Source organism: Loxodonta africana, chromosome 2 (assembly GCF_030014295.1).
Source record: "Loxodonta africana isolate mLoxAfr1 chromosome 2, mLoxAfr1.hap2, whole genome shotgun sequence".
Taxonomy (NCBI): Eukaryota; Metazoa; Chordata; class Mammalia; order Proboscidea; family Elephantidae; genus Loxodonta; species Loxodonta africana.
The window spans coordinates 86,921,587-86,941,134 of record NC_087343.1 but is presented as its reverse complement, the minus strand read 5'-3'; the positions used below and the strand labels follow the sequence as shown (position 1 = coordinate 86,941,134).

Genomic DNA, 19,548 nt, shown 5'->3' with positions numbered 1-19,548 from the left:
CAAAATATGGTTTCTAAGCCCTTCACCAACTGAATTTCTCTCCTGTTCTTTTACTTACTCTTAAATATATTAATGGATGACATTCATTTAATCATGGTCCATTCATTGTTTCTTGTTGCTGTTTTTCACCAAGCTTCCATTCCCCCTTCTTTTGGAACAATTGCCTATTTTCCTCTAAGGAATCATCTCCTTCTCCATTGTCATTGTTGACATGCTTCCCCAACTCCAGGGAAGGGTCTGGGACTCTGATCTGCCCAACCAGGATATTACTCTTCCTGGCCTCAGGGACACTGGAGGACAAATGATCCAATCAGAGCCAATGAGATGCAATTCAGGACTTTGGTTTGGGGTGAGGGATTGGGGTTGGAGACCCAGAGTGCTGTTCTCTTTTCCACTGTATTTGAACAAAAGAGATAAAACTTTGGCAGTTTTGGCAGCCATCATGTAACAAAATGGAACCTAAAAATGAAGCCAATTGCAGAGGAAAGGCCATGACATACCACAGAGAAACCAGGTCCTGATTATGCTGTTTACACCAACCGTACCTGAAGTAGGTGTGGCCTCAAATTTTTCAGTTATATGACCCCAAAAAGTCCCTTCTTTGCATCACTATTATGGATTGAATTGTGTCCCCCAGTAAGATATCCTGACATCCTAACCCATATACTTGTGAATGTAACCTTGTTTGGGTCTTCCTTAAAGACATTCTCTTTGAAGATATTACCAGTTAAGTCATACCTGAGTAGGGTGGGCCCTTATCCCATATGACTGGAGCCTTATAAAATAGGAGGACAGACATGGAGTCACACACAGAGCGAAGAGAGAACGTGAAGATCCGTCTACAAGCCAAGGAACACCTGGGGCTACCAGAAACTGAAAGAGACAAGGGAGGATCTTCCCCTAGCGCCAAAAGAGAGCAAGTATAGCCTGCCAAAGCCCTGAATTCATACTTCCAGCCTCCAGAACAGTGAGAAAATAAATTTCTGTTCTTTAAAGTCACCCACTTTGTGGTATTTTGTTATGGCAGCCCTAGGAAATGAAGACATTCACCCAATTTGGGATGGGTTTTCTGTGACTTGCAAACCAAAAGGCGCCTGCTATAAAATGACACACATTGTATGCAGTAGTTTAAAAATAGGAGATTTTCTACTGCATTGTATTATTACTCTCATTAAGGTAGATAATCAATAAAAAAAATAGTTGATGATAAAAAAGATTTGCCAAAACGTGATAAAACTATAATGTTATGTTTTGTATCAAAAAAAGCACTGGCAATTCAGAACTTCAAAATGATCTAGCAATAAAGGCAAACAAAAAGTTAAGACACTCGAAAACAGTTAGAGCTATGTATATTAAATGTAATAGTATATCAAATGAGAATGACCATTTTATCTCACAGTTTTCTACACCTGAGCTCAGGTCATACAACCTCTTCTTAAGAGAATATACAATTTATTAACACTCTAATTACAATGCAAAATATGTCTCCTTTGACATAAAAAGAGGCCAAGTAAAAAATTCCTGTGTACCTTTGTCCTAAAATTGAAATAAATTATCTGGTCCCTTGGAAAAAAAAAAAAAAATTTTTTTTTTCTAGTAAGTTAAGATACTGAGATATATCATTTTCAATATTACCTATAATTTAAGACATTTTTATTTCTATTTTAAGTAATTTATGATCAGACCCAAAGACCAACCCCATTGCCACTGAGTTGATTCTGACTCATAGCAAACCTATAGGACAGAGTAGAACTGCCCCAGAGTTTCCAAAGAGCACCTGGTGGATTTGAACTACCAACCTTTTTTGGTTAGCAGCCATAGCTCTTAACCACTATGCCACCAGGGTTTCCAATTTATGATACTATTTAATATTATCTACAAGGAGTTATACCAAAGATTTTTGACTCAGCCTATTTCCGGTCTTGGTGGTTTTCTTTTCTGTATCAATCTCTTTCAAAATTAGCCTTGAAAAATTACATCTAGAAAAACAGAGTTTATAACATTTTGGTTTCCCTTGAAACATTTACTTCCACAGAAGTAGGTCTTCTCTGACATGGTTTTAATATAAGGCAGAAAAATGTTTTGTTCTTTGCTGTTGAAAGGTGCTTTTTCAGAGGCAAGTAAACATAAAACATGAGAATTGTCACCCTGAATCAGCTCTAGCCCAGTATGAAGCTTAACTCAGATCTCCCCTTTGCAATGAGTCTTTCCTTGACTGTTCAAATCAACACTCCTCTTTGGCGTCCCTGAATTCTTTTTGTACTTACAATAGCTTCCAATCTAACTTTTAACTCTTCTTCAATTTTTTACCATTTGATATTTTTATTTCCCCCAACAATCATAGCCTCAGGGTCTAAATCCCAGCCTCTGGTAAGAAAGGCCACTAAGGGGGAAGTTAGGGTCTCTTAACTACAGAATCCAGACTCTCACTCCACATAAAAACCTGATCTAGACTGAGTCTGAAAACATCCTGGACAAGTATCAGAGGATATAAGAAAAAAGGAAACCTTACACAGTTTATCCAATTAAGCCCACTCGTTTTAGAGATAAGAGGGCAGAGGACTGACGCACTTCTAAGTCAAGAGACTGGCCTTACAGCTAATTACGGCCAGAGCCGGAAGTGGGAAACTGACCTCTTGACCTCAGCGTTCTTTCTATTACACTAAACAAATTCTGCCAGAGAGCAGGATCACGTCTGAAACATAGTGATAACTTATGGACTGATGTAAGCCAGCGCTTCGGACTTTGAGTAACAAATCCAAGCCACTCAAGCATGGTCTAGGAAAACAGCAGCATCAGCTTCACATGAGAGCTTTTTAGAAGAGAAGTGAAGAATCTCAACCCCCTACCTCAGACCTACTGAATAAGAATCTCTAATTAACAGGATCCCCAAGGGATTCACAAGCACTTTCGGGAGCATTGAGGCAGCCTGCACTTCAATCCCTGATTTAAAGGGATTGCAAACTTATCGCATTAAACAGTGGTTCTCAACCCTACCTGAACAGTAGAATCACCTGGGAAGTTTTCAAAACACTGTTGCTGGGGTCTCATCTCAGAACAACTAAGACAGAATCTCTCCAGCAAACCCTAATGCAACAGCCAACAGTGAGAACCACTAAGTGAAACTCATTGGGGTTTCCCCTGTTGAACTCAGAGAAGAACAGTCAACCCAGTAACCTGCAGCTGCCTCAGGAGAAAAGGTCATAAACAACTCAAGGCCTTCTTGAACACAGTAGCTCATTTGGAGCTCTCCATATGCTAAAATCACCTTCGATGCTTATCTTAGAGCTTTGACTATGCTAAGACTGCCTTTTAAGTACTTTACTATTGCCTCAAACCCTATCTCCTGGCAACTTGCCCAGCCTTGACCTAGTCATTAATCATGTTAGCAAGATAACTTAAAATTGTCATTGCCCCTAGTCCAACTACACTTCAGGCATCAGGACTCCTGGCTGCCCATCCTGCACAAAGCAGATTGCTTCACTCTGTCACTGTAGAGGAGAAATTAATAGGAAGCCTCCACGTGCTATGATTCAGACATCATTATAAAAAAGAGAACACTTCTTCATACATCACAGCTAAAACTCTTTTACGTTATTTAAAAAAGAATGTGCTTCACTTTATACCAAAATAAAGGATAATGATATAAATAAGAAAAATCATACCATAAATGTGCGAGATGAAAATATTAGAGAATACATACACACATACAACACACAAGCACATGCACACGCATGCACACACATACCAGTTTTTAAGGACGATAAATATCCAGAGGTCATAAAAAATTGGTAAATTCTACTATATATAAAAAAAAACTCTTAATACCACAAAGCCAAAAGATAAATATCAAATTGCGAAAAAGACTTATAGCTCATATCACATAAAAGGATTAATTTTCTTTCTCTCTCTCTTTATATATGTATAGCTTTAATTTCCTCAAAATATAAACAGTTCCAAGAAATCAATAAGAAAAAAACCAAAAGCCCAAAGAAAAATGAACAAAGAATATGAACTATAAAAAGGAAATGCAAATGGATATTAATCATATAAAAGGATGTTCAATGTTACTCATAAGAAAAATGCAAATTAAAGCTATGAGATGCCATTTTTTTCCTATCAAATTCACAAGATCAAGAAGTGTGAAATATACTGTATTGGCAAAAGCGTGGCTAAAACAATCCGGCATTCTCATACACTGCTGGAGGCGGGGGAATTTAAATTAGCGTAGTGGTTAAGTGCTACGGCTGCTAACCAAAGGGTCAGCAGTTCGAATCCGCCAGGCGCTCCTTGGAAACTCTGTGGGGCAGTTCTACTCTGTCCTATAGGGTCGCTATGAGTCGGAATCGACTCGATGGCACTGGGTTTGGGTATAACCGCTCTGGAGGGCAAGTTGGGGATACCAATTAAAATTAAAAATGCACATACTTCCAACCCAGTAATTCTACTTCCAGGAATTTATCTTGCATATGTGGGAAATAAAATGCATGCAACGATAAATACTTAAAGTATCGTTTTAATAGTTTAAGACTAGAAATAACCTAAATGTCTATTAGTGAGAATTGGTTAAATAAATTATATTAAATCCAGATAACAGAATGCTGTATACAGTCACAAAAAAAGTAAATTCTATAAATATTAATATCAAATAGAAACCAAGATATATCAAGTAACAAAAAAATGTGTGTGACAGTACATATTTATGTATATTATGCTACCATGTGTTTAAATATAAATGTATATGTGTGAGGGCTGAATATATCTGGAAAACCCATGGCTGTTTAATCAATTTCCACTCATAGCGACCCCACAGGGTTTCCAAGGCTGTAAATCTCTACAGAAGCTGACTGTCACATCTTTCTCCATTAGAGCTGCTGGTGGTTTCAAACTCCGACCTTTCAGTTAGCAGTGGATCTCCTCTTTAACCAACTGGTATCAGTGGTGACCTCTGAGGGTTTGGGTGATGTCTTAGTTATCTAGTGCTGCTGTAACAGGAAAACAACAAATAGATGGCTTTAACAAAGCGAAATTTATTTTCTCATGGTCTAGTATGCTAGAAGTCCAAATTCAGGGCACCAGCTCCAGGGGAAGGCTTTCTCTCTCTGTCAGCTCTAGAAAGAGGCCCTTGTCATCAATCTTCCTGGGTAGAGGAGCTTAGCTCAGGGACCCCAGGTCCAAAGGATGAACTATTCTCCTGGCTCTTGTTTCTTGGTAGTATGAGGTCCCCATGTCTCTCTGCTTGCTTCTCTCTTTAACATCTCAAAAGAGATTGACTTAAAACACAATCGAATGTGTAGATTGAGTTCTGCCTCATTAATATAATTGCTGCTAATTCCACCTAATTAACATCATAAAGATAGGACTTACAACACATAGGAAAATCACATAAGATCACAAAATGGTGGGCAATCATCACACAATACTAGGAATTGGACTAGCCCAGCTGTCCACACATTTTGGGGGGACACAATTCAATCCTCCAAATTGAGGAAAGGGAAGGTTAGCAAGGAGACTTCCTTTTTAATGTACAAACTCTGCGCCTATAAAAAAATAAAATTTAATTTTAAACAAATGCTTAAGTGGATTCTCCATAGCACTATGACTCCCAGCCATTACAATACTACAATGCTGAACTTCTAGAGAGAAAAGGTTCTGCAGGCCCCAGAGTGACAACCAAGTTTTCTAGCATAGTGCTGACTGCATATTGGATGGAGATCTGAGGATTTCCTGACAGAACATGTTTGGATCGGCTTTCTTACAAGCTGTCATAGGGCTATGCCACCCAGTAAGCTATGTTATGCCTGTTGGAATCCAGCTACCCAAATAATTACAGGGCTTCTGTTGCTGAATTTTAATAAGCTTTTAAATATCTCCTCCAGAAAAATGCTGCAATCTGAAAAAACTAAGTGTTTGTCTAAGGCCCTTATCTCTACTTTGGAATAAAACACAGCTATAGGACTTTTTTTTTTTTTTTTTTAATAGGACTTAATCAAAAGGTCAGCAGTTCAAATCCACCAGGCACTCCTTGGAAACCCTACAGGGTAGTTCTACTCCGCCCTATAAGGTCGCTTTGAGTCGGAATTCACTTGACGGCAATGGTTATTTTTTATAGGACTTAAATTCAAGTTAAATGCCCAGACTGATCAGCTGCAGGAAGGGCTGAGCAGTGCCATCAGAGGTACTAAGAAAGGCTGAAGTTTCTAGTCACTGCCATCTCTGATCAAACAATGACTTGGCCATCAAGGTCAGTGGACCCCTGAGGACACAGATATTAAGTGATTATTTTTTCCCTCTATAGAAAATCAAACCAATACTACCATTCCTGCCCAAAGCTGATTAACCTTGGAGTTAAAAAAAAAAAAAAGGTAAGAAGAAATGCTGCCTAAAAGCAAAGCTTACACTGGGGAGGTCAGACATTAAACTGGTATCCGTCCATTTAAAAAAAAAAAAAAAAAAAGCTAGATGGTGTAGCTGTTATGGATGTAAAGATCTTCTAGAACACAATTCTGAATAGATTAATGACTCTTCCACATGCCCACCCCCAATACCCACCCAATGCCACTAACTCTCATTTCAATTTCTGATACTGTTTCACCTCCCAAATGCATGTGTGGATTCTGGCCATGGCTGACTGTGATACCTACAGTACTATTACATAAAAGATGTATTAATATAAGAAGTGACCAAATCCAGCCAAAGTAATTCATAGGTAACTGCTGCCCTCTTCCTTACTTAGACAAAAATTTAAAAGAAAAGAAACCAAAAATCCAAAAGTTGAAGTAAGGATATATCTCAAATTTTTAAAATACCTTTATATGTCTTTCACTTTTCTCCTGGTCCTCTGGTATTTTAGGGTTCATTAAACACGACACAGCCACTAATTAAACAGTCTACCCATACCTCAGAACTTTCAGAGGAGAGGGGTTGGACAGACACCTCAGACGATAACAAGTTCCACCTGAGGGAGCCGGGCCTGTTCTTTCAGGAAAGAACTCAATCTGGATGTATTCAGCCCAGTAGAAGCTGGTACCCATTGCTTTACCATCTGCATAACAGATGCTTTCATCTGTGTGACCTAACATGTTAATCCTTATTGAACACATGTGTTCACTAACAGGGAATTAAATCACACAAAAACACTGAGACCACTGATCCTTGATTGGACATTCTTCTGCTTCTGCCCATTTAAAAGAGCTTTTTTAGTGTGGTATGAAATTAAAATAGAATCTGTAGGGTTTTGACTTGAATCAATTCTCTCTCCAGCAGCAGTGAGTGAGAGGATTATACTGCCTTCTATTAAAAATACTTAGTTCTACAGTAAAACATGTTACAAAGCCATACTCATTATATACTTTTACTAGGTTTAAATTTCTAATCAACATATAAACAAAGCACCCACCAGTGCCCTCGAGTAGATTCCGACTAATAGCGACCCTATAGGATGGAGTAGAACTTCCCCAGAGTTTCCAAGGAGCGCCTGGCGGATTCGAACTGCCGACCCTTTGGTTAGCAGCCATAGCACTTAACCACTACGCCACCAGGATTTCCAAACAAAGCACAGAGGGCTAAAATTATAGTTACTTAACAGAATCTAAATGTTATAAATCTTGATAATGTAAAAATAATAATATAATTAATCAAAAATCAGAAGGAGGAACAGAAAGGAAGATGGGAGGCTGTATAAGTAAATTCCTTATCTATCACAGGAGGAATTAAGAGTTATTGGCCAAAGATGAGAAATCAGGATGTAGAATTAACATTGTTTAAACTTACAGGGGCAATGACCAGAATAACTAAGGGATTCCTCTGGATTACTACGGGTTCCATTAAACAAATTAAAATTATCCATACAGTGACATGCTATGCAGACTAAAGAAAAATGGTCCCATTTATATAAATATATATATGCATACCCATATATAAAGGTATGTCCATGCATATATATGTGTGTGTGTGTACCCATATATTTATATGTACATAGAAAACAAACTACAGAGTTGGGTCAGAAGAGAGGAAAGGAAAGATTTTCATCTTTATTTTATATATCTATGTATTGTTGGAATTCTTTAAAGGTTTTTATGCATTGGTTTTCCTTGTAAAAATTAAATGAAATAAAGTAAAATAAATATCCAGCCCCTAAGAGGAAAGGTACTATTGCACTAGGAAGGCTGAGATTCGAGTCAGGAGTAAGGAAGGTTCATTTAAAGCTTTGCTTCCACTCTCTGCAGTCAGGATGAACCATGATATCTTCTCATATACAAAGGTAATTTTGTTTTTATATTCTCTCTTTTTTGAACTATCCCTGTAGTTGCTAAATCAAAACAAGGCTCTAAAAATGGTGTGGCGGCAGCATCTGACCTCCTCTAACTTTGCAAGTGGGAAGGAGAAACAAGATCAACAGCCTAAAGCCGACTGCTACGAGGCAGAGGTCAGACATGCCTCCTGTCTCTACTATCTTTACCAATTCTGACACCATCTGTCCCTCCCACAGCACTCTCTACTTATCTGCTAGTTTTGATAATTCCTTGCAATGGCCACACAGAACTCACAGACCATAGTTATGGGGTTTATTAGAGAGGTAGCACAGTTATGGGGTTTATTAGAGAGGTAGCACTGTGCAAAATTACCTTTCCTCTTAGGGGCTGGATCTTTATTTTACTTTATTTTATTTAATTTTTACAAGGAAAACCAATGCATAAAAACCCTTAAAAAAGTTCCAACAATACATAGATATATAAAATAGAGATGAAAATCTTTGCTTTCCTCTCTTCTGACTCAATTCTGTAGTTTGTTTTCTATGTACATATAAATATATGTATACACACACAAACACATACCAGCTTCCATTACAGGTCAGGTTCAGGAACGCACAGGATACAGTTCTTCAATCAGGACAGCCTTTTCTCAGCCATGCTGCAAGCAGGTTTCTCTCTGGCGCTCAGCCCCTTGGCCTGGCCTCTGTCCTGCTCCAGCAAATGTTACAAAGCTCTTTTAGTTCTGCTGGTAAGTGCCCAGAGGCACTCCACTCTGCCAGTAAACACTGGCCCGAAGGCACTCAGCTCTAGCTCCATGGGTCAGCAAACCTAGCTTCACCAAGTGCCCGGGGGCACCCTACTCTGCCAATAAGCCTCCTGCCCAAAGGCACTCAGCTTTCTCACTCCATGGGCCGGAAAGCCCACCACGTTATCTGTTGCCAGCCCCTTGCCAGTCTCCTGATTCTGCTGCCACTGATTCTCCACGGCTGTTTCTAGCCATCTCCAGTATTACAACTCTCCCTCTCTGTCCCAGTTCTGCTGCCTCTGCTGTGTCTCTCTGTCTTCTGTTACAGCTCCTCTCTCTCTCTCTCTCTTTTTCTCTCTCTCTTTCTCTCTCTCTCTCTCTCCATATTTCCCTTTAAGCCTAGCATGGCAAAACTGATCAATCCCCTTGTTGGTTTCCATACAACTTATTTGCATGGTCCCACTCCCACAAGGCTGCCATGCATCTTATTTATATTATTAGCAAGCTATCCGATCCCCTTGATGGACCACAAATACCTCACTTGCATAGCCCTGCCAGTATTTTGGTGGGAGTTAAAAGATCATGGCTAGAAAAGCCATATAAAAGTGATCCATCTCAAAGTAAAGGCCAGTACTTCTTTCGTAGGTCACTACCTAATTGTTGCATGTCTTCTCTTTTTTTTCTCAAATAGACATCACTTTATGCCACTTAGGGCTTTCAACTTTCCATTTCATTCAATAAAAGACATGCTTAGAATACCAGCACTGTGCTTATTTGTGTTAAGAAGTTAGTTTTCTTATAATATTCCTGCTCTCTTTTTCCTAGCAGGACTCTGGGATCTACCAAGCATCCCTTCCTTTCACCTCCAGCCACTTTCTGACTTCCTGGATTAGCACTAGAGCACACTGCTTTCTCCACTTCCCTAATGCAGGTCAAAGCACAGCAAGGGTAGTGGCCCCAAGGAACATGTATCAGAAGAAAAGCAGTTACTTGTCAGGCAAGAAAAGAAGGTTGCTGAGGGCATTTTGGTGACCTTATTTGGAGAGAAGCACGTATGCATGTATGCTTACATATACTTAAAGCTTGCTTATTTCATATAAGTTTTTAAGGAATAATAGATTACATGATGCTAAAGTCCTTCTACTTCTTGGAATTAAAGCACAAAAAATAAGTTAAAAACACACTGTTTCCGTTTCCCTATCTCTACAATGTTAGGCTTCACTATTAAGCACTGGGGGGGTGGGGTGGAGGGGTGTTATTCTCTTTGCCCTTTTATTTTTTAATAACAGTTGGTTTTCAGGTTTTCCTACTTGCCCATTTTGAGTTTTCAATTTTGAGTTCATAGATGTGAGACCTCCATGTGTGCCCTCATACTTTTTATTATATTAAAAAATTCAGTTTGAGTTCCCAGAGCATTCTTGCTTTTTTGTGTCCCAGTACTGGCCAGCTGATGCTATAACTCATTGGAGGGGGTCTGGGGGGGCCTGTTGTTTCAGCTTCCAATTTAGGTTAGTAGAAATTTTTACTATGTTTTGTGTGTTTGCTCTAGTTGTAATGTTCTCAAAGGTTTATCTTTGGTTTTCCAATACTATAAATAAGATAAAAAATATAAAACAAAGTTGACCCAAGTTCTGACCTTCCCCATCCTGATTCCTGGATTTAAAGTTATTCCAAATCTTATTCTTTCCATAAATAAATTACTGCTTTCTAAAATATTGGCTGTTGTAAGACAATTATCTGGTAATTTTATATTTTATTAAATTGAAAGAAATTTCACAGACCTGTAGTGCTGACAGAAGGGAAATTATCAGGGGTAGCAAGTTGTCACTTGGATTTCAAAGCACTATCCTTGCAAAGCATCACAAATGATTTATCAACTTTTCCAGTTGTTAGTAAAATGAAAGGTGCCTGGGCTTAAGCATTTTAACTCTTCCAAGAAGGATCCAGGCACAGGATGGGAAGAAGGACAAGAGAGGTGAGGAAGGCCTTTTCTGGAATGGGTGAAAAGGCAAGAATAGGCAAGAGAAAGGCAGCCCTCAACTTCTGCACCTAATACAGAGGCAGCTTGCCCAGGAGAACAGCCAAGGTAGGAGAGGCACAGGCCAGTGGTCAGAAGCTATTGTAGCCTGAGGACACCAGACCAGATTCCAGCGCTTTTGCAGGAAACAAAAAGGGCTTTGACCAAGAATGGGGATGCAGGCATTAGCAGCTTTTAGAGAAGTCTGCATTGTAGTGCAATTACTGCTTTTTATCCATGAACCCTGGATAATGTCAGACTGATGACTTTACTGAGGTCATTCTTCTTGCTAAAAAGAGCATCCAGTATTACTACTTGGTTCAATACTAGGAAAAAAAAAAGACCCGTGGTGAACTCATACTGTTGGAAGAAACAAGGGAGGAGGGAAGAAGAAGAAGAAGAGAGGGAGGATGTCATCCACTCAGCCTCTTTTATTAATGTAATGAAAGTATCTTGACATATTTCCCAGAATGAGTCATAATCTCTGCCCCTCCTAGTCATTTCCATTCCAAGCCTGTACATGTTTTAAAGCTTTTGTACTGAATTCCCTCTCCTTTTGTGTCTTCCATCAGATCTCCTGCTTCCCATGGGTTGACATTAACAAGTTACAGAAGGAGGAAACCTGTTGCCTCTGCACCAAGGTAGGAGCTATGTAAGGCTGGGCCAACACAACACAATAGCAGAACGAGCAGAGACGCACACCACCACACTCCACCACAAAGCTACAGACCTTAGGGAGTCTTCCCTTGATACCACTTCTCCTTAACTTCCTTGAGCTAATCATGTTCTCCTGCTGCTGCATCCACAATCTTAGGGTTAGAAACAGACCAATTCAACTGATGATCAATTATCTAATAATTAGCCAAAATTTGTATTTATTAAATTTATATTTCATATAAATGAGGGGACATACCAGTATCCTTCAAGAATTTTTTAATTCTTCTGTTTTTTTCGGCCTCTGACCAGATGGAGTAACCAAGACGAGATTTACCCTTCCACCTTAAACAACTAGAAAAACAGACAAAAAATAAAATGAGGATTTTTAGGCACTGGATGCAGGCAACACAAGACAGTGATCTCTGAGAGAAGGGAAATGAGCAAAGTGAGGCCTACGAGCATCCCAGCTCACTGCTTAGAGAAAGTTTCCAGATCACGGCACAGGGAGGGGGAATCCAAACAGAGCCACAGTCTCACTGAGTTGAGTAGACAGAGTCAGAGTTTGGAGAATCTAGGGGGACACAGACTCAGAGTATGTGAGGCCAGATACAATAGAAAGAACTCTGGAGATCTGAGAGGAGTCCCCTTACGTCTTTGGCTGAGTAGTGACTACATACGCATGTGAGGAAACTAAGGCCTGGAAAAAAACAGCAAAAAAAGAAGCTGACAGAGCAATCCTTAGAGCTCACACAGGGCCAGGAAGAGTTCATATTCCCACCAGCTAGAACAGAAAGACTTCTTAATATAATGGCAATGAGTAGCACCCTCAGAAGGAAAATGCCTTAATGGTGGTCCAGATTAGCTCTAGTCTATTCAGGATCTGCCCTAACAAATCTTAAAAAGCAAGCCTTTGCAAAGAATCAAACTGATTCCAAGTATCTTAACTGCATCCCAGAAAAAGCCCCAAAAAAATTAAAGGGAGAAAAAATCCAGCACCTAATAATTTAAGATTTATAATGTCTGTTACCTAATAAAATACACCAGGAATCTACTGCTGAAAAAAACCACTCATTGAAAACCTTATGGATCACAATCCAGCTCTGACATACATGGGATTACCATGAGTCGGAATCGGCTGGACAGTAACTGGAAAAAAGAACACAAAAGAGGCAGGAAAATATGACTATAATCAGAAGAAAAATCAATCACTAGAACTAGTTGCCATCAAGTGGATTCCGACTCATGGCAACTCCATGTATGTCAGAGTAGAACTGGGCTCCATAGGATTTTCAATGGCTTGGTTTTTCAAATGTAGATTGCCAGGCCTTTCTTCAGAGACACCTGTGGGTAGAATTTAAACCCACAGGTTTAAATTAGCAGCCAAGCACATTAACCATTTGCACCATCCAGGGATTCCAACCAACAGAAACAGACCCAGAAAAACATAGATCATAGAATTACAGACATCATTAAAACATATCATAAATATATTCCGTATGTTCAGAAAAGCAGATGAAAGCATAATAATGATGAACAGAGAAGTGGAAGATATAAAAAAGACCTAAATCAAACTTCTAAAGACGAAAAATACAATATCTGAACTTAAATATAAGCTGGATAGGGTTAACAGCAAATTAGAAACTTTAGAAGAAAAGACTGGTGAACTTAAACACTTAGCACAATAAAACAGTGAGAAAATACTGAAAAAAGAAATAAACAGAGTATAACGGGAGCTGTGAGACAACATCGAGCAGCCTAAAAGCATGTACTTGTCATCCTATTATTTTATATTTTATCCAATTTTGAGCAACTCAAGGGTTTTGAATTAATCTAAGCAATTCAGTTTTATTTTTATATGCCTAATATTAAAAAAAAAGTATTTCACTTATTATATGATTAGACCCATTTTAGTTTTTTTGTTTCCATTGAGTCTTTCTCTATTCATTTTTTTTAGCATTTTAAGTATTTATTAGCCAATTATTCTGAAGACTCTTAGACTTGAAATGCTACCCAATGTTTGTTCCCAATTTTGAGGTATCTCTGTTTTGACAAGCAGGAACCATGTGACAAATATCTTGGAAACACAGTCCTTCTATATGACCTCTAAACTCATTCACTCATTCAAAATTATTTATTGAATACTTATTATGTTCAGTATACTAGTGAAGACACAGTAAGCAAGACTTAAAACCACTGCCCTCACTAACTTAAATGTTGATATGGGAAGCAGTAAGTAAATACATAAACAATAAATACAAAATATAATTCTAGGTGGTGATAACTCTTACAATGAAAACAACAACAAAAAAAAACAATCTTTGCCCTCATGGAATTTACATTCTACTTAGGAAGACAGACAATAAAGAAAGAAAGGATTATATAATATTATGTCAGGTAGTGGTGAGTGCAGTGAAGACTAAAATAGGCTAAGAGGATAGCAATTGGAAGGAAGTCTATTTAGGTAAATAATCAGAGAAAGCCTTTCGGAAGTGCTGACATTTGAATAAAGCAAACAGATTTAAATGAAGTAAAAATGCAAGTCATGCAACGATCTAAGAGACAGGAGTTCCAGGCAGAGGGAACAACAACTGCAAAGATTCTGGGGCAGGAAAGAGTTTGGTGTATGTGAGAAACAGCAAAAAGATTGATACAGTCAGGTTATGTAGAATTTATTGGCCATAACAAGGAATTTATATTTTCACTCATTCTATTCCAAGTGTGTATGATGAAATTATTCTAAAATTTAATACTGGATCGCAAACGCTGACTTTTTTTTTCAACAAGTAATACATGCTCATTAAAGAAAATCTGGAAAGTAGAAGTATGAAGAAAATAATCCATAGCTCCATCACAGTGAGATAACCTTTACTAAATGTTAGTGTATTTTATTCTAGTGCATTTTCTGTGCATAGAAAAAAGTTTAAATTTGTTTTTAATTATGCTATAAATACAACTTTGTGATCTGCTTGCTACATCATAAGATTCTTCTATGTTATAGACTCATGAATATTAATTTTAGTGGCTATTTAAAATTGCATTTGAGTGGTTGTAACAGTTTACAGCAAGTACATTAACTATTGTTAAAATTTTGGTTGTTCAAACTTTTCACAAATAATGTGAATCCTTGTGCATAAAGTTTTACCCTCATAATTCCAACAGAATAATTTTTTTAGTCAAATATTAACTGATACTTTTAAAGCTTTTAATATATATTGACAAGATCTTTTCCAAATATGCTTTCCAATGCCACCAGTAATGTACAAGAATGTCTATTTCAAGCCAGAACATTTTGGTTTGTTTTATCTACATATAACAAGGGGTTGGCAGTTCAAATCTACCAGTCACTCCTTGGAAACCCTGTGGGGTAGTTCTACTCTGTCATATAAGGTCGCTATGAGTCTGAATCGACTCGATAGCAAATTTTTTTTTTTTTAATTTGTGTGTGTATAGACTCAATGGCAACGAACAATAATGACAAATGTATCTGTTTATATATTTGCTGTTGTTGCTAGTTGCCATCAAGTCAATTCTGACTCATGGTGACTCCATGTATGCAGAATAGAACTGCCCCATAGGGTTTTCAAGGCTGTGACTTTTGGAAACAGATTGCCGAAACTGTCTTTCAAGGCACCTCTGGGTGGGTTCAAACCATGAGTCTTTCAGCTAGTAGATGAGCGGGTAATAGCTTGTGCCACCCAGGGACTCCTATCTCTCTCTCTCTCTCTGTCTATCTATCTGCATGATACAATTAGATATATCCTGTAACAACTGCTTCAACTAATAGAATATAGGGGAAGTGACCCTATGCCTATGCAGGCCTAGCTTTAAGAGGACTGTATGCCTGTGGCTTGGTCTCTTGGCTATGAGAAGTCCAACTGCATTGCTGGAGAGACCACTGAAGGGGTCTGGAGATCACATGTAAAATCGTAGACCATCCTTAACAGCCATTCTACCAAGGCACCAAGCATGTGAATGAAGCCATCTTGGATTCTCTAAACCTACCCAGCTGGCAGCTGAATACCACTGAATGACCCCAGACAACACCGTATAAAGCAGGAGAATCACCCAACCACGCCCTGACAGAATTCCTGGCCACAAAATCAAATGTGAGATAATAAGATTAACTAATGCTTTAAGGTGCTTGTGTTGGGATAGTTTGTCAGATGGCAAGAGACATTTGGAATAAGAAGCATATAGTCTCTTTTGTAAATTGTCTATTCTTGTCATACACTTATGCACATTTACCTATTACGGTCTTAATATTTTTAAGAATATATATGAGATGCCTGTAGAATAAAGATACTAATCTTTATCTGTCATATTTTTAATACATATTTCCTAACATATATTTGCCTTTTAATTTTGATTATAGTTAGCTTACATTTTAAATTTTTTAGCATTTCACCTCAAAGTTTAAGAAAGTCTTTTTCCAAGATGATATGCATTTGCATCTCCTAATGTTTCTGTAATTTTTATAATAACTCTTTCTATTAATGAACTAATCTTTAACCCATTTTGAATAAATTTTGCTTGCAGTTTATCAGAGGAAAGAATCTTATTGATACTTCCAAGCTCTCTCCTCTTAATTCCTTGATTCTCCACTTTGTCAAAGTAGAGAAATAAAGTAGTTCCTAGAAAGAAGGATCTTACTAATTTATGTAATGTACACACCTAATTACACAGAAATAATGTCCCCTTTTCTGCATATGAGTCTTAGTCATCTACTGCTGCCATGACAGAAATACCACATGTGGATGGCTTTAACAAAGAGAACTTTATTTGCTCACAGTCTAGTAGGTTATAAGTCCAAATTCAGGACATCAGCTCCAGGGGAAGGCTTTCTCTCTCTGTCAGCTCTGGAGGAAGATCCTCATCCTCAATCTTCCCCTGGTTGAGGAGTTTCTCAGGTGCAAAGGAAGCAGTTTGCTTTCTTGGTGGTATGAGGTCCCCAGCTCTCTGCTTACTTCCCTTTCCTTTTATCTCTTGAGAGAGAAAAGGTGGTACAGGCCACACCCCAGGGAAACTCTCTTTACTTTGTATCAGACCGGTGACCTGAGTAAGGGTGGTATTAAAATCTCACCCTAATCCTCTCAACATAAAATTAAAATCACAAAATGGAGGACAGCCACACAGTACTGGGAATCATGGCCTAACCAAGTTGACACAAATTTTTAGGGGAACACAATTCAATCCATAACAGTGGCTTTCTCCAAAAATTTCAAACTATGTGTTTCTGCTGGGAATTAAAGAGGAAGAGGCCTTGGATAAAAGGAAAAAATCCTTAAAATATTCAGGAGTAGAAAAAACTGGAAAATTACACATAAATAAGATATGAATATATATGTGTATATATATATATATATACACACACACATACAACGAAGACCAGTTAATACGACTTATTCAAATTTATGCACCAACCACTAGGGACAAAGATGAAGAAATAGAAGATTTTTATCAGCTGCTGCAGTCTGAAATTGATCAAACATGCAATCAAGATGCATTGATAATTACTGGCGACTGGAATGCAAATGTTGGAAACAAAGAAGAAGGATCAGTAGTTGGAAAATATGGCCTTGTTGATAGAAACAATGCCAGAGATCAAATGATAGAATTTTGCAAGACCAACAACTTCTTCATTGCAAATACCTTCTTTCACCAACATAAACGGCAACTATACACATGGACCTCGCCAGATGGAACACGCAGAAATCAAATTGACTGCATCTGTGCAAAAAGACAATGGAAAAGCTCAATATCATCAGTCAGAACAAGGCCAGGGACTGACTGTGGAACAGACCATCAATTGCTCATATGCAAGTTCAAGCTGAAACTGAGGAAAATCAGAGCAAGTCCAGGAGAGCCAAAATATGACCTTGAGTATATTCCACCTGAATTTAGAGACCATCTCAAGAATAGATTTGACGCATTGAACACTAGTGACCGCAGACCAGACGAGTTGTGGAATGACATCAAGGACATCATCCATTAAGAGGTCACCGAAAAGACAGGAAAGAAAGAAAAGACCAAGATGGATGTCAGAGGAGACGCTGAAACTTGCCTTGAGCGTCAAATAGCTAAAGCAAAAGGAAGAATTGATGAAGTAAAAGAACTGAACAGAAGATTTCAAAGGGCCTCTTGAGAAGACAAAGTAAAGTTTTATAATGACATGTGCAAAGAGCTGGAGATGGAAAACCAAAAGGGAAGAACACGCTTGTCATTTCTCAAGCTGGAAGAACTAACGAAAAAATTCAAGCCTCGAGTTGCAATAGTGAAGGATTCTATGGGGAAAGTATTAAACAACGCAGGAAGCATCAAAAGAAGATGGAAGGAATACACAGAGTCATTATACCAAAAAGAATTAGTCAATATTCAACCATTTCAAGAGGTGGCATATGATCAGGAACAGATGGTGCTGAAGGAACAGGTCCAAGCTGCTCTGAAGGCACTGGCGAAAAACAAGGCTCCAGGAATTGATGGAAAATCAATTGAGATGTTTCAACAAACAGATGCAGCGCTGGAGGTGCTCACTCGTCTATGCCAAGAAATATGGAAGACAGCTTCCTGGCCAACTGACTGGAAGAGATCCATATTTATGCCTATTCCCAAGAAAGGTGATCCAACCGAATGTGGAAATCATAGAACAATATCATTACTATTACACGCAAGCAAAATTTTGCTGAAGATCATTCAAAAATGGCTGCAGCAGTATATCAACAGAGAACTGCCAAAAATTCAGGCTGGTTTCAGAAGAGGACATGGAACCAGCGATATCATTGCTGATGTCAGATGGATCCTGGCTGAAAGCAAAGAATACCAGAAGGATGTTTACCTGTGTTTTATTGACTAGCAAAGGCATTCGACTGTGTGGATCATAACAAACTACGGATAACACTGCAAAGAATGGGAATTCCAGAACACTTAATTGTGCTCATGAGGAACCTTTACATAGATCAAGAGGCAGTTGTTCGGACAGAACAAGGGGATACTGATTGGTTTAAAGTCAGGAAAGGTGTGCGTCAGGGTTGTATTCTTTCACCATACATATTTAATCTGTATGCTGAGCAAATAATCCAAGAAGCTGGACTACATGAAGAAGAACAGGGCATCAGGATTGGAGGAAGACTCATTAACAACCTGCGTTATGCAGATGACACAACCTTGCTTGCTGAAAGTGAAGAGGACTTGAAGCACTTACTAATGAAGATCAAAGACTACAGCCTTCGGTATGGATTACACCTCAACATAAAGAAAGCAAAAATCCTCACAACTGGACCAGTGAGCAACATCATGATAAACGGAGAAAAGACTGAAGTTGTCAAGGATTTCATTTTATTTGGATCCACAATCAACAGCCATGGAAGCAGCAGTCGAGAAATCAAAAGATGCATTGCATTGGGCAAATCTGCTACAAAGGACCCCTTCAAAGTGTTGAAGAGCAAAGATGTCACCCTGAAGACTAAGGTGTACCTGACCCAGGCCATGGTATTTTCAATCACATCATATGCATGTGAAAGCTGGACAATGAATAAGGAAGACTGAAGAAGAGTTAATGCCTCTGAATTGTGGCGTTGGCACAGAATATTGAATATACCATGGACTGCCAATAGAACGAACAAATCTGTCTCGGAAGAAGTGTGGTCAGAATGCTCCTTAGAGGCAAGGATGGCGAGGCTGCGCCTTACATACTTCGGACATGTTGTCAGGAGGGGTCAGTCCCTGGAAAAGGACATCATGCTTGGCAGAGTACAGGGTCAGCGGAAAGGAGGATAACCCTCAACAAGGTGGATTGACACAGTGGCTGCAACAATGAGCTCAAGCATAACAACGATTGTAAGGATGGCACAGGACCAGGCAGTGTTTCGTTCCGTCGT

The 19,548-nt window shown here is 38.7% G+C and overlaps 1 protein-coding gene across 8 annotated transcripts in view; it reads right to left on the bottom strand.

The window, feature by feature from the left end:
* The window catches only part of ATG10 (autophagy related 10), a 429,656-nt gene that overhangs the window by 325,175 nt on the left and 84,933 nt on the right, over window positions 1–19,548 (bottom strand). The window contains exons 2-3 of one of the 8 annotated variants that reach the window (XM_023545600.2): window positions 11,931–12,025; window positions 11,748–11,826 (exon numbers count right to left, since the gene is read on the bottom strand). The exons of the other annotated variants lie outside the window; for them this stretch is intronic. Of the exons in view, the coding sequence (XP_023401368.2) occupies window positions 11,748–11,819 (72 nt within the window). The 5' untranslated portion in view covers window positions 11,820–11,826; window positions 11,931–12,025. The remainder of the gene's footprint in view (window positions 1–11,747; window positions 11,827–11,930; window positions 12,026–19,548) is intronic. 8 annotated transcript variants of the gene reach the window in all.